Source organism: Pipistrellus hanaki (genome assembly GCF_964339955.1).
Source record: "Pipistrellus hanaki genome assembly, chromosome: 11".
NCBI classification, from domain to species: Eukaryota; Metazoa; Chordata; class Mammalia; order Chiroptera; family Vespertilionidae; genus Pipistrellus; species Pipistrellus hanaki.
Window position 1 is genome coordinate 2,529,488 of NC_140513.1, and position 18,111 is coordinate 2,547,598.

The window sequence follows — 18,111 nt, forward strand, 5'->3', positions numbered from 1 at the left end:
GCAGACTCGGGAAGTGTTACCCGCTTTACCAACAGAGATGGGAGTAGTAAGTACCCAGGCCTGTTGGCACCGTACGCTGTGGAAGGCACGGTTCTAAGTGCTTCACATGGACACAGCCCTGCAGGGTTATCCCTGTCTTTCCAGAGGGAAAGCCTGAGGCCAGAGAGCGTTAGGTAATGCCCTCAGTCTGACTTAAATGGCAGGGCCCAGAGTCAAACCCAGGCAGCCTAGCTCTTGTTCTGCACTCCGCTGAAGTGCGAATAAAACCACGGTCTACACCACCAAGGAGGGCTGGGGCCCTGAGTAAGTGGTAAAGTGGGACTCAAACCACTAGGCCTCTCTGCCCCCTCGCCACCACTCCCAGTGGACACAGTTGTGTGAAAGCCAGCTTTAAATCTATCGTAAGGAAGTGAAAGGGGGCCAGGAGCCTTGGAAGCTGTCTCTGATCTCCAAACTGAGCCAAGAAGCCATCCCTCTCCAGAATGCCTGAGCGCAGTTGGGTGGCAGCCTCCGTGGCCTTTGTGCATACATGCCTGACTGTTCTCTGCTTCTCTCCCTCCTTCCCATCTTCTCTCTCGTCCCTCTATCCAGCAGGCCTCTTATGCTGCTTCTTCCTTCTCCTCTGTCTCCTACTGTGTCCAGCAAACTAAAGTGGCCTTCACCTCCGAGGACAGCAGTGCCACTCAGGGCATCAGTGTGTCCGTCTCTAACTCCTTTCTCAGCCGGCATGGCAACTTGCCCGTGCCCTCGGTGAGTGCTCCCTCCGCGCTCTGCTCGGCACCTGGAGGATGTCATCTTCCGTTTGTAGCCTGTGCCCTCCGGTGTGTGTGCCGCTGCTCAGCGCTGGCTTTGCCTTCTGCAGATCCCTGCACGGATGGGGTAGGGTACACGGGGCTGGGTCTCTGTGCTGGAGGACTGTGAACGGGAGGGAGGGCAGGTGTGGGGGGATGGTGGCGGCCACACTCACAGCCGTATCACTCAGGCATCGCCTGCAGGGACGTTCTGGCCTTTTTGTTCAGACTCCCCCTTGGCCAGCCTGATATGTGTCCTGTGCCTAAATGGGAATATTCCTCACAAAGGAAGCAAAGCCCAGGATAGCAGGCTCTGCCAGGGCATGAAAGAGTTGGAGTTTGAGGGCTGTGTCAGCTTTTGCTATGTAACAAACTCCCCCAAAACGCAGTGACTGCAAACAGCAGTGACCATTTCCCATAGCTTAGGACATAGGATGGTGGGCAATGGTGCTGACCTGCCCGGGCTGACTTTGGCTGGACTTGCTCGCATCCCTGGAGCCTCAGCTGGGACAGCTGGGCTGATCGCCATCCACACCATCCGCCCGCCTCCGCCAGGCCAGCCCGGGCTTGATCAGGCAGCTGGCAGGGTTCCCAGGGAACAAACGGAAGCGTGGAAGGTATCTTAAGGCCTGGCTCAGAGTTGGCCCTCCGCCACTTCCACTGCCTTCTCGGGTCAGCCACAAGGCCAGCCGATTCCCGGAATAGGGAAGTGGATGCGCCTCGTGGTGGCAGTTGCTGGTAGAGGGGATATTTGCAGCCATTTTTTTAAATAGAATCTTTCTGAAACTTCGGGACACCAGCGCCTTAGGAAGCATAGTGTGTCTTTCACTGGAATCTGCATCTGTCCAAACACCCGAACAGCCGCCGTTCCCCTTTAATCTGTGTCTGTGAAATGGGGGGCAGGGGCTGGGGGACAGGACAGACTTAGGGAAGGAGCCACGTTCGGGTCCCTGCAGTCCGCTGGTCCCTGCGCGCTTTGTTCATCCTCCAGCCTCAGTCCCCTCCCTGCGTGAGGACTAAGTGCAGTCGTAGGAAACTCCAGGCACACAGTGAGTTTCAGAAGAGCTTCTGCTGCTTGGTGCTTAGAGCGCGGGCTGATGGCCTGAACCTGCTGGGACGCCCCGCCTCTAAATGCGGCCGCCCAGGCCTCTCAGAGACCTGGCCAAGCTCGGGGCCCAGGGTGGTGGTTCCCAGGCTGCCTTGCTGGGCACCATCCAGTGCCTGTTGTGAGGACCTTCGGTGCATTCTTCCTCTGGGTGCTGGGCCTAGCTCGAAGAGCCCTCCCGTCCCTGCACTTGCCATGGAGAGGGAACCCCCCCACCCCTGGCCCGGCTGCGCACAGACGCCCTCTGTTTCCGCAGAGGCGCTCTGGCTGGCTCCTTTCACAGATCGTGCAAAACTTGGCCCTCAGACAATCCCAGCTCTTGACTGTATTTCCCTCTATGAACAGAAAGTAAGTGTGAATTATCCTAAGAGTATCTACAGTATCCCTTTTGAGCAGTTCGGGGTCACAGGGCTGACAATGCACTGGACTGTTGCTGGAGCAGAGAAGGAAATAGAGGGGTGCTTTAACTAAGTGTGGGTCTGAGGGAGGCTGAGGCACCAGCATCAGAAAGATGCTTGGCACCAGCTCCACTGAGGGGCCCATGGGAATGAGCTAACGAAGGAGTTGGTTTCCTAGAAGGAAGGCCATCCTGCCCCCGCCCCCCACCCAGAGCCGTGGGTAGCGGCCTGAATGTTTGGAACTCTTCATGTGCCCTCTCTGAGAGGTGCCCAGACAGAGGCTGGGCATTGCTCTCAGAGCGGCCCTTTATTCCCGAATTTCTTCATCCCTTGGCCATCAGTCCAGCCTGGCATTCCAAAGGGTGCCATTGGAACACAGCATGGTCAGATCTGAAGGCAGCTCACACTGTCCTTGGCCCAGGGAACTGCCACTTCTACCAGAAGATTCTAACCATCGAAACCACCGTAAACCTGCATCGACTGATTAAAATGGAGGGAGGTGGGCGCTGGAAACGCATTGCTGTTCCCTCTTCCTGGGACCGCGAGCGCAGGGCCTCTCCTGGCATGGGCCGGGCAGCAGGCAGGGTCCAGAGGCTGCAGGACAGCGCTGCCATCCTTGTAGGGTTAAAGGGAAAGCACGTGCACAAGACGCACTGCCAAATGGTAGAGAGAGGTGTTATAGCTGTTTGTCATCACATTGAGAGGTGGCTGCTTCCTTTTGGTTGTAGTCCCAGCTGCTTTTCCTCAAGGCTGTAAGGTTAGGGCCTGGACTTTTTAAAAAATATATTTTATTGATTTTTTACAGAGAGGAAGAGAGAGGGATAGAGAGTTAGAAACATCGATGAGAGAGAAACATCGATCAGCTGTCTCTTGCACACCCCCCACTGGGGATGTACCCGCAACCAAGGTACATGCCCCTGACCGGAATCGAACCCGGGACCTTTCAGTCTGCAGGCTGATGCTCTATCCACTGAGCCAAACCGGTTTCGGCAGGGCCTGGACTTGTTACATGCTTGCAAGCGTAGTACATCGCTCAGGGCAAGTGGCAGGTGCTCCGTGATGCTGACCCAACCCAGAGGACTTGCTTCACCCACGAGTATGAGCCCTGACCAAGGAGGCCTGCACGTCTCCCCGGGGCCCATCACCCTGCTTCCCAGCATCTCATCGGGACAAGCCACTGCTGACTCGTCACTCGTCACAGGACAGCCTCTGTTCCCATGAATCAGATGCGCTGGTCCCAGGCTGTGCCCAAGAAACACACTTCTTCCTCATTTTCCCTCCGCTGACCCCAGCGGCTTTGGCTGCCAGCTGTCCTGAGAGTTTTACAAGTACTTCCTGTCTGCTGGGCTCCTTGGGGTATTCGCCCGGCGCCCTAGCGCCCTTCCTGCCAAATGCCCTGCATGTGTGGCCAGCAGTGCCTCTGACATATGAAGTCTGAGCTCCATCCCACAGGGAGCCTTGACATGGCCTTGGGGAAGGAGGTGCATGCAGACCAGCACCCCTCCTGGGTTTCCGAGACCCTCAGGGACCACCTGGGCCCAGGGGCACAATGGTTAGACTCCTGGGCCCGGGGGCAAAGTGGTTAGACTCCCGCCTCTTTCGTTAACGCTCAGGCCCTTTGGGGCTCAGTGCTCTCGGACCAGCTTCGGACACAGGAGTGCTGCCGGTGACTCCATGACAGTTTGGCCAGGGGCTACCCTGGTCCTCAGAAAGGTGATGTGGGACATGAGCCCTAGGGGTTCTGTCCACACACACTTGCCTCGACTCGCATGTTCTCTGGTGTCGACCTGTCAGGCCCTTCCTGCCACTCGGGATGGAACACTTGCCCACGTTGCAGAGGTGCGGACGCTGGAATGGAGAAGCCGAGCCGTTTGCTCAGAGCCTTAAGTGAGAGCTAAGGTTAGCCTCCAGATCTCCGTCGGGAGAAGTAGTGTTATGTTGGCATTGACGCAGTGCTGATTTGCAATCACTATTGAGACCTAAGAGGGCTAGGTGAGGAGAAAAGTCCACGCATGGGTTGCCATGAAAACGCCTTGGTGCTCTCCGTCCTGGGCACACCCACACCTTCCTTCCCTCTCGGCGTGCATCTCCTGAACTCGGAGGGGCCTCCAGAGACTTGCAGCCGGGAGAGGAACGGGCAGCGGCAGGTCATCCATAGCTAACCCGCCGATCCTGTCTCCAAGGCCATCCTCTCTGCTCGGTGAGCCAGAGCAGCCCGCCTGGGCCCTCCTGCTGCTTCTGTCCTGAGCCTTTCCGTGCCCCTCTGTCCCCGCTTTACCAAACAGCCTCAAATCAAAGGAAAGAAGAGGCCTGTGCGTGCGTGTACCTCCTGCTCTGAACGGAGCTCCGGGAGTGAGTGGAAGTCAGGGCCCCTGTGTTCAAATCCAAACCGAGGGAGAGAGTTCGGTCAGATTTCTAGAAATGAATGCAAGTCCTTTTTGAACGGCAGTAAGCCCCTCTGTAAGGAGTGCTGCTGTTGAGGCCAGTCTTCAGTGACCGCAGAGCGCCCTCCAGTGTGCTGGAGGTTTTTGCACAAATACAATTAGCCGTGAAACCACTGGCCAAGATGTAATGTTTTCAAGGAAGATCTTGTGATTCAGATTGCAAAACTGTGTCAGATGAGAAGAAAAGTACTAGGTCTCTACTCTTCGTGCAAAAGAGTTTTGTCCTCTTACATCCTTTATTATAAAATCCACATTAGAATTTTCCAGTGGTTTTAAAAAATAGACTTCAAGAAGTTTATTTAAAGATAGAGAAGATACATTCTAACCCCACCATGCTTCTGATGCTGCCTTTCTCTGTCAGATGAAGGCCGCGGGGCCGGCCGGGGCCTCCTTGGCCAGGCAGCGGGTATCAGCAGGTGCTTCGGCCTCAGCTTCTTTCCTTATGGAAAGTGAAGTTGCCACAAATGAACACGGGGGCACCTCGGACAGTCCCCGGGGCCTCGGGCAGTCCCAGGGGATGGCTTTGCAGACATGGAATTAATCAGGACCAGGAAGGAGAGAGGAGACAAACCAGCACTCCTCCTAGCAGCCGCCCCCCTGGAGTGACAAGCAGTGTCACCAAGGGTCCTTCCTGGTGACCGAGACGGGAGCAGTCCTGTCCCATCTCAGAACCAGGTCCACGCGCCTCTGCAGGCGTCTCCTCCCGGAGACCAGGGAGGGCTTGTGCTACGGCCGCAAGGGGACTTCCTTCCGAGGAAAATAACTTGGGCCCACTGTGTGGACACTCGGGGTCCCTGTTTGAAGGAGGCGTGCTCAGAGCCAGCGGCCGGTGCTGAGCTGTCCCGGGGAGAAAGCCCAGACCACACTGTGTGTTGCTCACAACTGGCGGGTAAGAATGGAAGCCCAAAGCCAGCTTCAGCAGCTTGTCTGTTTTGCTAAGTAGCCTCCAAACACTGACACACAGCCTTGCTGAGCCAGGAGCATGCAGCGATGAGCCATCTCCGCGAACACTTGAGGACAGGAAGTCCAGCCGCATTTCCTGTAATCGGTGGGGGTGAAGGTTCACTAAAGCTTGGCCCTCGGTCACTGGAGCTGCCGTTCCGAGCCAGGCCCTTCGGCCTGTGGCTCCGGCCCACGGCTGCTGGCACACCCTGGCCTTCTCAGACGCCCCCGTCTTCCTTCTATTCAGAGGGACTCAGTGGGTTGGCATGTTGAGGGATCAGGGTTTTCCATTCAAAGATCTGCTTTCTTGCCAGCACAACACAGGGCGCATCCCTGGCCGTTTTTCATGCCAGGACTTGAATGGAAAGAAAGTGTCCGGGAAAACTGGTGCCCGGCCAGCTTTGGTGACTGCTTTTCAGGATGTGAGCGACCACGTGCTAACATGCAAGGTTGTCATCCCTCCCGCTCAGAGCACTGGGTGGTCCCTCCCAGGTGTGTGTGTGCTCCAGAGTGGGTACGGCTCCGGGGTCTCCTGCGGGCAGACCTCTGCTTCCTGGCTCCGTAGTCCGTCCAGCCAGGCTCACTGCCTTTGCACGCTGGTCGTCACTCAGCCAGGAGAGCTCGCGTGGCTAGGAGGCAGGTCCTACAGAGCTGTGGCTGGCAGTCAGGGACTGTCGCATGCTCAGGACACTCGCTGAGAGTGAGCCTTCCCCGCTGCCTCCTGCTTCCTCTTAGTCGTCAGGACCAGAAGCACCCCTGAGGGAGTGTAGGTGAGATGGTTCATGCAGAACCTTGGGCAGCCATCCAAGAACTGGCTCTGGTGCTCCTGGCTCTGCAGAGACCTCCGGTCTAGACAGGCAGCCACCTCTTGTTATAGAGCCTCAGCCCGCCAGTCTTCACGGCTATAAATAAAACTGCTGCGGAGAGGCGGCAAGGCCGGGCACCAGCCAGACCCTAAAATAAACTTTGGGCTCTGCTGCAGCGGTGTTTTGTCCAGCAGCCGGCTCCGCCTCTCTCCCTGTGCACATGACTAAATAGGATCATGAGGGGCCTGGAAGTGCTCCGGGGAGGCCGGGGGGACCAGACGTGTTGGAAATGGTACCAGGGGCCCCAGCGTGGCCCTCATGCCTGCAGAGCCCCGAGAGGCCCGAGCTTTCGGGTGATGAGAGAGCAGCCCCTTGCATCTCCCCGCCCCACAAGGTGCTCCTCCAGCTTGGCTCCTGTCCTAACAGGACCGCATAGCTTGAATGCCAGAGCTGCTCAGGAGCCTCGGGGCAGGAGGGCGGGCGCTTAGGCCTGGAGATGCCGCACCTCCTCCCTTCTTGGTGGCTGTCCCCTCCCCTGCAGGGCCCGCCCTGTGCGGCTGGAACCTCCTTCCCCAGCTTCCTCTGTGGGCCTGCACCTGGGCAGCGCCTGATGCTTGTCTGCTACTCTCCACCCGAAATGGAGGCGCTGCTGAGTCAGGCAACGATCCAGGCACTCCTGTAATAACATGAGAAGCATCCCTAAGTATTCCTTCATCCAGGACATCTGCCTGAGCCCTGCTAAATGCCTCAGCTCTGCTGTGTGCAGTAGTTCCCAGGTTGGCATTGGGAGGGCAAGGGAGGACAGTGACGTGGGTCAGGTGCTTGTCACAGGCCAGGCCGTGCTCGGCACGCACAGGGCGTCACTGCTAAATCCACACGAGCCTGTGGCACAAGTGCCATTGTCTCATCCCAGGTCCGTGTGGCTTGAAAGTGTGCCCTCCGAGCTACTGCCCTGTCCCTGCTCCCGGAGCAGGCCCCAGCGGTGTGGGAGCCGCCCCCCTGAGCTTGTCACATGAGACCTGTGTAATAATAGGCCACGTGACCAGTTAGGAAGCGTGATGCATTGTGATCACACGGGAACTGTCGTGTTCGTGTGGCAGGGCCTGCTGGTGCTCAACGCTCAGTGAGCTTACAGGGCGGGGTCAGGGAGGACAGTGTCGGACTCTAGCAAGAGCTGGTCTTTTTGTCTCGGTCCATTCCGGCTGCTGTTTGTTAACAAAACACCACAGCCTGGGTGGCTTATCAGCAACAGGAACGTGTTTCTCACAGTTTGGGAGCCAAAAGCCCAAGATGAGGTGCCAGGATGGTCGGTGAGGAGCCCCCCCATAGGCCCCAGACTTTTCATTGTGTTCTCATGGCAGAAGGCCAACCTCTCTCTGGAGCCTCTTTTTTTTTATTTTTATTTGGTTTTAGAGAGATTAGTCAGTTTGTTGACCCACTTATTTATGCATTCATGGTTGATTCTTATATGTGCCCTGATCAGGGATCAAACCCACAACCTTGGTGTATCAGGATGACCCTCTAGCCCACTGCACTACCCGGCCAGGGCTCTCCGGAACTTCTTGCGGGCGCTGTGGCCACTCAGGCTCCACAGCCATCAGCGCGAGAGCCGCTGGGCTGGGCTGGGCTGGGGTGCAGTAGTGTTTGGCTTTCAAGGGATAAATCCAAAGAGGTTTACTTATCCTAAAGGTTCAAAATGAGTCAGTATGACCCGGTGTCTGACTGCGTGTGGAACTTAGCCACCAGGTGCCTGAAGAACAGGAGGCATAGGTTGGGAGTGTGACAGCAGAGGTCCTGACCGCCCTCACAGAGCAGGCCTGCTGTCCTTGGGGCGTCCTGCCATGGAGACCCTGAGGACAGCACTGGCCAGTCTCCAGGCCTCTCACTGAGGGTGGAGGGTGGGAAGGGAGGGAGCGGGTCTAGGCCAGAGGACCCGGGGCAGGTTGGGCCTGGTCTGGGGCCTCCTCAGAATTACTGTGACCAGTCTGTCAGAGTTCCGCTGAGTAATCTAATCTCTCTCTCTCTCTTGTCTGTTTTCTCTCCGTCTCCTCGTTTGTGTGTGTTCTCGCTTGGATTCTCTAGTATAAATCTGTGTTTAGGTCCTACTCCCAGGATTTCGTGCCTCACAACCAAGCTTCCGCACACCCTTTCCTCCCGCCTACCTCCTCTTCCTCTCCACACTTCCCACCTGTCCACCAGTCTCAGAGCTCGGACTTGGCGCGGCCCGCCGCGGCCAGCCTGCCTCCCAGCACCGCGGACGGGCCTCTTCCTCTTCCGTCTTCTCAGGAGAGCACCTTTCATGGGAGCACTGTCTGCCTTCCTCCCGCAGCCTCTCTCCCTGACTCGCCCCAGACGCCTTCGGTGAGAACCGCACACCCGTGGGGCTGCGTGTGTGAGAAAGCTGCGTCGCCGTTAGCGGTCAGTGTGGGCAGCCCGGCTAGTGCGGGTCCCAGGCGGGCGGCCGCTCCCGGAGGCCCCGACCGCGGCCTCGAGCCCCGCACCGGGCCTGCGCCCCTGAGCGGCGTCCGTGACGGTGAGCACGAGGCAGAGGACGTGGCTCGCGCTCTGTTTGGTGGTGAGAGGGCGGCGCAGAGGTCACGGACGTGCCTCTGGTTGTGTGCGGTGCTGAGTGCCGGGCCTACTCTCCTGCGCTGGCCACGGGCTGCGGCCTTCCTCCGGGCAGGCAGGTAGCGCCGAGCAAACAGGCAGGGCATCTTCGCAGCTGCCTCTTTCCCTCCTTTATCCCGGTGTAGTGGGCAGGTGGGCCTCTGGCAGTGAACGGCCCTGGGCCTCTTTGGACAGGATGCCGCAGGAGGCGTGAGCCCTGGGACACCACACGAGGTGGCCAGGCAGCTTTGCGCTCTGCCCTCCGTGGAAGGAGCGTCCGCGGGGCTCCGCAGGCTGCCCGGGCCCGAGGCCGGCTGGAGGCCGTCAGGTGCTTTCCTCTCGTCCTTCTCCCCAGAGTGAAAACGCCAGTGCGGAGGCTGGTGGGGGTGAATACGTCAGTCTGTGCTCCTCTGGCCAGAGCAGCGCGGAGCTGGCTCGCTCTCGAGGAGTAAGTAGCCTCGGGCTGCCCTGGCCCAGCTTCTGGCTGGCTGAGCCTCTCGGTCACCAGCAGGCCGGGCCCCGTGGGAGAGGACGTGGCTGCCGTGTAGGTCTTCCCGTGGCTTCCGCTGCTGTGCATGCAGCACTCCTGGAGCCGGGCCGGTGGCTCTTCTGGACTCTGTGGGCAGCCTGCAGATGGCCTGGCCACGTACGGCGTGCTCTGGGGACTTCCTTCTGTCCCATCTGCTAGTGCTGAGGGCACCACGGCGAGGGTCTCTGCCACACGGAGCCCTCCACGCCATCACCCCCTCCACCTGCCCAGCACCCATTCACCCCCTGGCCAGCTGCTCCCCAGCAGCAGTGAGTCTGGAAGGTAGCCCCGCTGTGCCTTTGGCACCTCCCTCCGAGGACCACCCAACGCTGCCACGTTTCACTCTGTCCCCGCTCCAGGCGAGCCAGGCCCAGCAGTTCCATCGGGGAGTCGGCTTCCAGGTTTTGCTGCAGCAAAACATGAGCAAGTTCAAAAGCCTCAAAAGTAACTCTCCCCAAGGGGATCCCCACAGGGTCCCAGATGTCCACACAGGCTGCCCTGCTCAAAGTTAGCAGGTCCCTGGAGTACTGTGGGGTTTCAGTGCAGTGGGAATTGACCCCGTGTGTGGGAGCTTAGCTGTTCTCCCCTGGAGTTCTCACCTCACCTGTGGCCTCAGGTGCCCCTCCCTCGCCCCTGGCGTCATCATGGGCTGGCCCTCCAGAGCCTGCCCCTCCATCTGGTGCATGTTCCATGCCGGCCACTGCGCTGGGTGCCCTCCATGACTGTCCCACAGGTTCCTGCTGCCGTTCTGTGCTGGCCTGGGTGGCAGATCGGAGTTGTGAGTGCCGTGTTGTCGCTGAGTGGGATAGGCGGGTTCCCAGGAAGCAGTGAGGCTGCTGGGGGCGGGCTTGCACTCACTCGTACACGGGAGCAGCTAGACTCTTTGGGCCAGCCCTGGAGGCCATCGAGCACTCGGTGCTGAGCGCGGTCTTTAGCCAGGCCAGCGAAGCTTTGCTGCCCTCCACGGGGCACAGAGGCTAGGACTCGGTGTGGGAGGCAGAGCCTGGGTTTGAGTCCTGCAGCCTTCTAGCTGCGTGATCTCAGGCAGGGCCCTTCCTTTGTCCCATCCACCGTGTGTGAGGATGGGCAGGATGGCGCCAGCTGAGGGACAGGGCCTCGGTGTGGCAGTGCCTGGCTGAGCTTTGCTGAGTGATCGGCTGGGCCATCCTCTCTTCCACAAGGTGGTGGGGAGGGCTTCATCGCGGTTGGCAGCTGGCATGTGTTGTAAGCAGTGGCACCTGCGCTGTGCCGGAGGCAAGATGCTCTGGAGAGGCTGTGATGTCTGTGTAATGAGCCGGGTCCTGGGTGGCCAGCTCACATCTTGGGCCCCCAGGAACCTGCACTCCAAAGCACCTGCAGGCAGGAATGCTGGGAAGCAGATCGGCCCCCATGGGCACCTGTCAAACCCAGCGCCGACTTCTCTTTTCAGGAATCGCCAGCTGTGAGGGACGGGCACCCCAGAGATCCCTCCTCGGTCGGCAGTGCGCCTGGGAAGGAAAGCGGAGACGGAGAAAGGTAGGAAGTGATCACGGGCCCCGGAGTCCCCTGGCAGGGGGCTGCAGCGACCCAAACCCAGGCTGTGTCCTTAGCCACGGTGCCTGCGGTGGGCAGCAAAGCTTCCTTCGTTTTGTGTGACTCTCAGGTCTGCGTGCTCAGGGTAGACAGCATGAAAGTATGGAAAACGCAGGGAAACAGGAAAAACCACAAGCAACCCGCCCTGAAGGCCTGCATTCTATCCTGCAGGCGGCCACTACTTGCTGGTCACCTGCACACCGTTACTCACCTTACTGCCTGCCATGGCGGGCTTTAAGGCCCTCGGCAACATCCTCGATCTGGTCCAAGTTCAGGTGCAGTGAGGGAATTAAAAACATCCCCCAAGTTTTTGCTGTTTATAGATACAGTGCATATTGTGTATTTTTAAACCATTTGAAAGTAAGTTACAGAGCGACTCTCAGCTCCTAAATACTCCACATGCCTCCCGAAAACTTTAAATGCCTACCTGATGACAGTATCACGTCACACCTAAGAAATAATACACTTCCTCATATCAGCACACTACCTTACAGGACCCTGATTCTCCCTAAGTGTCTTGTTCGGCTTATTTTTTTGGAACCAAGATCAGTCAGGAGTCATCGTTGCCTTTGGTTATATGTCCCTTTCACCTCATAGCATTGCAGGGTTAGCGTGAGGCAGGCCTGACCAGTTCTGAGACGGTAGATCTCTCTAGGATACTCTTACAGGGTGTACTGAGCAGGGCCTGCACCCGCAGCCTCATGGTGGCACCTCTGTGGAGTGTTCCATGCACAGGGTGGGCAAAAGGAGGCTTACAGTCACAAGTACATGCATGAAACACAGTTTATTCCTGTATTGTTATTTATTAATTATTAGAGGCCCAGTGCATGAAATTCGTGCACTGGGGGTGGGGGAATGGTTGTCCCTCATACCGGCCTGCACCTTCTCACAGTCTGGGACCCCTCAGGGGAGGTCCGCCTGCTGGCTCGGGTCTGCTCTCCCCGGGGAGCGGACCTAAGCCGTCAGGCAGACATCCCACTCACAGTCCGGGACCCCTCGCTCCTTACCACCCAGCTGCTTGCTGCTCCTTAGCACTCAGCTCATTGCTCCTTAGCGCTCAGCTCATTGCTCCTTAGCACTCAGCTCATTGCTCCTCAGCGCTGCTGCAGAAGCAGGGGAGGCTCCCACCCGCTGCCGCTGCACTTGCCAGCTGTGAGCCCGGCTTCTGGCAGAGCGGCACTACCCTGTGGGAGCTCACTGACCACCAGGGGGCAGCTCTTGTGTTAAGCATCCGCCCCCTGGTGGACAGTGCACATCATAGTGACCGGTTGTTCTGGTGGTTCCGCCATAACAGTCGCCTGGGCTTTTATGATATAGACTAGAGGCCTACTACATGAAATTCGTGCAAGAGTAGCCTTCGCAGTCATGGCTGCCTCAGCCCTTGCAGCCCTGGCTTTGTCCAGAAGATCATCTGGAAGGTCACGGACAGTCACTCCACTGTCCAGCCATTCAGTTGATTTGCATATTCACTTTTATTGTTATAGATTGTATTAGCTTCCGTACAAACAACTGTAATCCTACTTTTGCCCACCCTGTATTCAAGCTTTTCCTCCCTCTTTAGGCCAAGGTTCAACTACCTCTGGGGCCCTGGGTGTAAAGCTAGGCCATACCCAATGTCATTGTCAGGCCCGGCATAAGTGGTTGAAGAGGTGGCAAAAGTAGCGAGAGACCAAAGGAAACGATTAGAAAGCATCCTCTAGGGCCCAGCCTGCTCTGACACTGTTCCGTGTCCCCATAGTCTGACGCACCTGCCAGCTAGGGTCCCCGGGTGTTGAGTAAGGTGGTGGGTTTTCTGTCTTAACACCTGTGGCAATGTGTGCCTGTGCCACATGACAGCCATCGTGGGTCCCGTTAGCTCGTGGGGCCTGAAGGTGCATTCTCAGCGTCCCCATGGCCTTGGGAAGGAAGCAGAGGCGGGCGCACTTACTGGTTAGGAGCATTGCTGGGAAGTCCTCTTTCCATAAAAGCCCCCCCACAGATGGTCTTGACAGAGAGGCGTGGCACAGGCTTCTGTCTTAGGCACTTGAGGTTTAAATGTGGCCTGTGACCACAAGGGCAGCCAATGCCCACAGGGTCCATCCTGAGAATCCTAAGTAGAAATTGGTAATATGGGAGAAAACTCGGGGAAAGTAAGGCATCTATAGATCCATTGCCCTTGTTCCTCAGTGTCTCCCAGCCACCCGCCTGCTCCCCTGGTGAGGGGTCTCTCCCCCTGTGCTGGGCCACTCCTGCTCGGCTCTTCAGTCTCGGCTTGTCTGCCCCGTCCTCAGGAGCTTTCCCTGCCTTCGAGACTAGGCTGGGGCCTTCCTTTTAAATATATTCTTTATTGATTTCAGAGAGGAAGGGAGAGAGTGGTGGAAACATCAATGACGGGGGAGAATCATTGATTGTCTGCTTCCTGCAGGGCCCCTACTGAGGATTGAGCCCAAAACTCAGGCATGTGTCCTGACCAGGAATCAAACCATGACTTCCTGGTTCATAGGTCAATGCTCTCCTGAGCCACGCTGGCCGGGCGTGTGTCTTCTGCTAGAGCCCGCGCCCCAGGACAAGAGCGGGTCTGCCCCTCTCACACTTCCGCTCAGGAATGGCCCTCGGCAACGACGTGGGCAGTGGCACTAAGGTCACTTGAACTCTCGCCCGTCCTGCTGGCCATTGCTGTTCCTCTCCGTGAGCACTGACCGCACGCGGTGGGCCTTAACAGGGAGTAACTGAGACCAGCACGGAGGGAAATAGACCAGTGGAGCCTTCTCCATCCCCTTGCTGAGCCCTTCTGTTTGCAGCTGGATCATCCAGAGACAGCAGAAATGTCCCACGTCGCCTGGCTCCTGAGGGCGGCGGCAGCAGGTCTGGCTGCTCCCTGTAGCCGTGGTCAGGGCTGGCTCAGGGCATGGCCAGGGCTGCACGGCTTCACCTCCAGGGCCTGTGGCATTTGCAGCACAAACCACTTGTCCCTCAGGGCCCTGAAGTCACCAGATGGTCCCGAGTCGGCTCAGTCAGAGGAGGAAGTGGACGAACTGTCCCTCATCGACCACAATGAGATCATGGCGAGGCTGACGCTCAAGCAAGAGGTGGGTACCTCGCAGGCCTTGGTGCCGAGTCTGGCCAGTGATGAGGCTGAGGGGTTTTGAGGAGACTGTAACCTTGAGGTGTACCAAGCAGAAGGCCACGTGAGGTGTTGGCCCTCCAGGTGGCTGCCGGGCCATGGCTCCCCGAACCTCTTCCATCCTGGCTCAGCGGGGCCCCGGCTACCAGGGGTGGCCAGGTCCCGGCAGATGGATGAGGAACAGGACAAGGTGTGGCATAAATGTCTTGGTGACACTGTACACTCTCCTATGAAGGGCTCCCCGGAAGGACCCGTGACAGGACAAGTGCATGCCCCCTCCTCCCCCGGGAGCAGATGCAGACTTAGGACAGCTCGCTGCCCCAGTTGTCCTGGGAGAGGCTGGGACAGTCCTGTCTGCCCCCTGGGGTTTGCTGTCCCCAGAGTGAGAACCGCCCTCCTCGCCTCCCTGACCCATGGGTTGGTGAGCAGGGACAGGTCGAATGGTGCCGGGTCCCCCTGACCCAGGTGTGTCTCAGAGCAGCGTGCCCCAGGCCGGCGATCTCTGGGCACCTCAGGGCCCTCCGCCTCCCAGACGAGTTCCACTGGGTGCTTACCTTCCCAGTGGGGCAGGGGAGGGGGGAGAAGGGGGGGGGCCTGGCCTCCGCAGCATGGCCACACCGGTCCCGGCTGAGGGAGAGCTGAGGGGGAGGGGCCTGCGGTCTCTGGCACAGCGTCGTTGTGCCATCCCTGCCTGTGGCTCTGAAACCGGCTTCTCCCGGCTGCGCTGTCGTCCTTGCAGGGTGACGACGGGCCCGACGTCCGGGGAGGATCCGGGGACATCCTGCTGGTCCACGCGACCGAGACGGACAGGAAAGGTATGCAGTGCCTCTGCGCTGGCCTCTGTCCGTGTCCGCTCCCTGGCTCTGGGCACAAACTGCTGTAGCCGACCATCGGCCTGCCCTCCCCTGGCCTCTCTGCCCTCTCCGCCAGCCCTGAGTGAATCAGGAGGCGGCTCCGCCGGTGGCCTTGCCTGGCACCCGAGCATGCCACTGTGTATCCCAGCAGCGTGCCAAGCTCTGCCCCTTCAACCTGTCCTTAGCGCGCTCGTGTGGAAGTTCCCAGGGTTCGTCCCTGAAGGCATTACCTCTGACTTGGCTCCAGAGCCTGCCGCTGAGGCTGAGTGGTTCTCTCCGCGCCTGTGACAAGGCCCTTTGAGTGGTGGGGTGTGAACTCTGTCTACCAGGCGGGGCATGTTGCAGCCACCTCGTAACCACACACCCTTCCCTCCAGATCTGGTGCTGTACTGTGAGGCCTTCCTGACCACCTACCGGACCTTCATCACCCCCGAGGAGCTCATCAAGAAGCTGCAATACCGATATCCTCCCCCGCTCACCGCGGGCCGTGCCGGGCAGTGGGCAGAGAGGCGGCCCATGTCCAGCCTTGGACCTCAGGCAGGGTTTCCTCTGTGAGCCTCCTCCCCCTGCCAAAGGGCTGCGGGAGGTGCGCAGTGCCTGGGACAGGCCGCGGTGACAGGCGGTGATGGGTGACTCAGACCATTAGAATTGCTGCCCTGAGGGCAGGAACCTGGGGGCCCCTGCAGAGACCCAGCAAGTTGGCACCTGCAGCTTCTGAGCTGAGCCCCAGGGCGCTGGGGTGATGGTTGCAAATGTGTGGGATGAGGGAATCAGACTCAAGTGAACAGCCTTGGATAGGCGTGGCCACTCCGCCTGGTGGCAGACGTGACTGTGGACAACTGCGCCTTCGTGACAGAATGGGCTGCTCCCCCTCCACATCTCCCCTCGAACCCTTTCCCAGGACCACTGCCTGTAGTCCTGGCCCAAGGCCCATCCTGCCGCAGAGTGGGCCAGCCCAGGGTCCACTGCCTTTTGGCCACGCCCTCCAGTCGCAGCCTGTGACTGCCATCTGCTGGACAGCGCTGTCACTTGGGGTAGGAAGTCTGAGGTTCCAGCTCTCCCTTCCATCCTGTGTGCCCTCAGGCTTCCGCTGCTGGCCTCCTGTCTCCCACAGCCTGCCTTCCACTCTCCCCTTGCCCTTGCCCTGGGTCCTGGCCCCTCGGCCCTGCAGTGGACCGTCCTGTGCACAGACACAGGCTCTCTCCAGCCTCACACCTTCAGTTGTCACAGGCCTGAAGTGGCCAGTAGTCGTGACTCCCGTTGCTGAGCACTCGCCGGTGCTGGGCAGGCTGCTGGCAGGCATTCGCACGTCCTCTCGACATCCGGGTCACCGGCAGCGGCAGGCAGAGCGGGGAAGGGCCTGCAGGTGGCCCTCGAGGCAGAAAGCGCGGCCTCGGGCCGGCTGGAGGCGGGCGGTGGGGTTCTGGAGGGGCGGCGTGGGGGGGTGATCTTGGGCTCCGGGAAGATGTGGGAACTGGCGGCAGGAAACACCTCTGGGCACTGCGCCTCCCCCCACCCCCCGGGGCTTCGGCGTCCGCGTGTGACCTCTGTCCTCTACGCCAGGCCCAGCAAGGCAGCCCCTGGCGCTTCAGAAAGTAACTGCGGTTGAACCTGACAGCCAGGCGGGCCGGGCCGGGCGTGTGGAGACGGCTCTGCAGGCAGGAGAGGGCGTGGCTAAGGACAGTCTGAGGTCTGCCCCCCACCCCTCACCCCTGGCACATGGTAGCTGGCCAGGGCGGCCCTCCGCTCACTTCCCACAGCCCTCGGTGTGAGAACGCTGTTTCTTTAACCCACGCTCCACATACGAGAAGTTCTCTCCCTTCGCCGACAAGTTCAAGAAGCGCGTCAGCAAGAACACGTTCTTCGTGCTGGTGCGGGTGGTGGACGAGCTGTGGTGAGTGCGCTGCCTCGGGTCGCGGGCCTCGGGCGGCTGCCCCTCCCCCCATCCCGCCTGCTCCTCCCCGGCTGTGACCGCGGTTCTGGACGGGCTCCCAGCCTGCTCCGAGCCGCCGTCCCCGCAGGCCAGCCCTGACCCTGCCCCGGTACTGGTGGGGCCAGGCTCTGCCCTCCTCGCGTTCGGGCTGCAGTGCCGTTTAGTGGCAGCACCCATCACGCCAGCCTCCCGGGCTGGGAAGGAAGTGCCAGGCCCCTCCTTCAAGGTGCTTCCCTTCTGCTGGCACACAGCCCGGCCTGAGCCTCCTGCCGTGGCGAGTGCCGTGCACGGCGGTGCTGGCGTCCTATGGCAGCTAGTCTGAGGGGCCAGGGCCGTTGGGGAGTCCTCCCTGCAGAGCCAGGAGCTCCTCGGAACAGGGCTTCCCTGGGGTCTGTCTCAGCCCAGGCCCGGCATGGCCGCCAGGCCTGTCCGGGGCCAGCAAGCATTTGCTGAGAGGACGGTGGTTGCTTGCTGCCCCTGGGCCACCCCAGCGCTTGCTGGGGAGAGTGGAAGGACCGGGCACTGTCCCCCTCCTGCGGCAGCAGCGCCTTCCCTCCCCATGGCCCTGCCTCACCTCATGGCCTGGCCCACAGCCTGGTGGAGCTGACGGAGGAGATCCTGAAGCTGCTGATGGAGCTAGTCTTCCGCTTGGTGTGCAGCGGGGAGCTCAGCCTGGCCCGCGTGCTCCGCAAGAACATCCTGGACAAGGTGGACCAGAAGAAGCTGCTGCGGTGCGCCAACTCCGACCAGCCCCTGGCCGCCAGGGGCGTAGCAGCCAGGTGAGCCGCCCGCCGTCTGCCCAGGCCCATCCTGCCCCTGCCCCTCTGGTGAGAGCTGTGCCCAGCAGCCACCTCTGCACCTGTTTCCTCAGTGCACCTCCCAGCCCCAGCCTCACACCCCAGTTCTGCCAGGCCCTGGCGAGGTGGCTCAGGGACAGCCTGGCGGGTTCCCTGAGCGCTGGGCCTCTGCCCGGGTTATATTGCATGGCGAGATACCTTTAACCAGGAACTGGGGCACCAGGGCGAGT

At 59.8% G+C, this 18,111-nt stretch overlaps 1 protein-coding gene across 10 annotated transcripts in view; it reads left to right on the top strand.

Annotated features, from left to right (window-relative positions):
• RAPGEF1 (Rap guanine nucleotide exchange factor 1) overlaps window positions 1-18,111 on the top strand; it is a 94,067-nt gene that overhangs the window by 68,555 nt on the left and 7,401 nt on the right. For 5 of the 10 annotated variants that reach the window (XM_084898638.1, XM_084898637.1, XM_084898635.1 and 2 more), the window contains 9 exons: window positions 592-750; window positions 8,569-8,847; window positions 9,449-9,541; window positions 11,052-11,137; window positions 14,151-14,262; window positions 15,037-15,112; window positions 15,528-15,612; window positions 16,953-17,045; window positions 17,678-17,863. In XM_084898638.1, the coding sequence (XP_084754764.1) occupies window positions 592-750; window positions 8,569-8,847; window positions 9,449-9,541; window positions 11,052-11,137; window positions 14,151-14,262; window positions 15,037-15,112; window positions 15,528-15,612; window positions 16,953-17,045; window positions 17,678-17,863 (1,169 nt within the window). The remainder of the gene's footprint in view (window positions 1-591; window positions 751-8,568; window positions 8,848-9,448; window positions 9,542-11,051; window positions 11,138-14,150; window positions 14,263-15,036; window positions 15,113-15,527; window positions 15,613-16,952; window positions 17,046-17,677; window positions 17,864-18,111) is intronic. The other 5 variants (XM_084898643.1, XM_084898636.1, XM_084898640.1 and 2 more) reach the window with 4 other exon arrangements.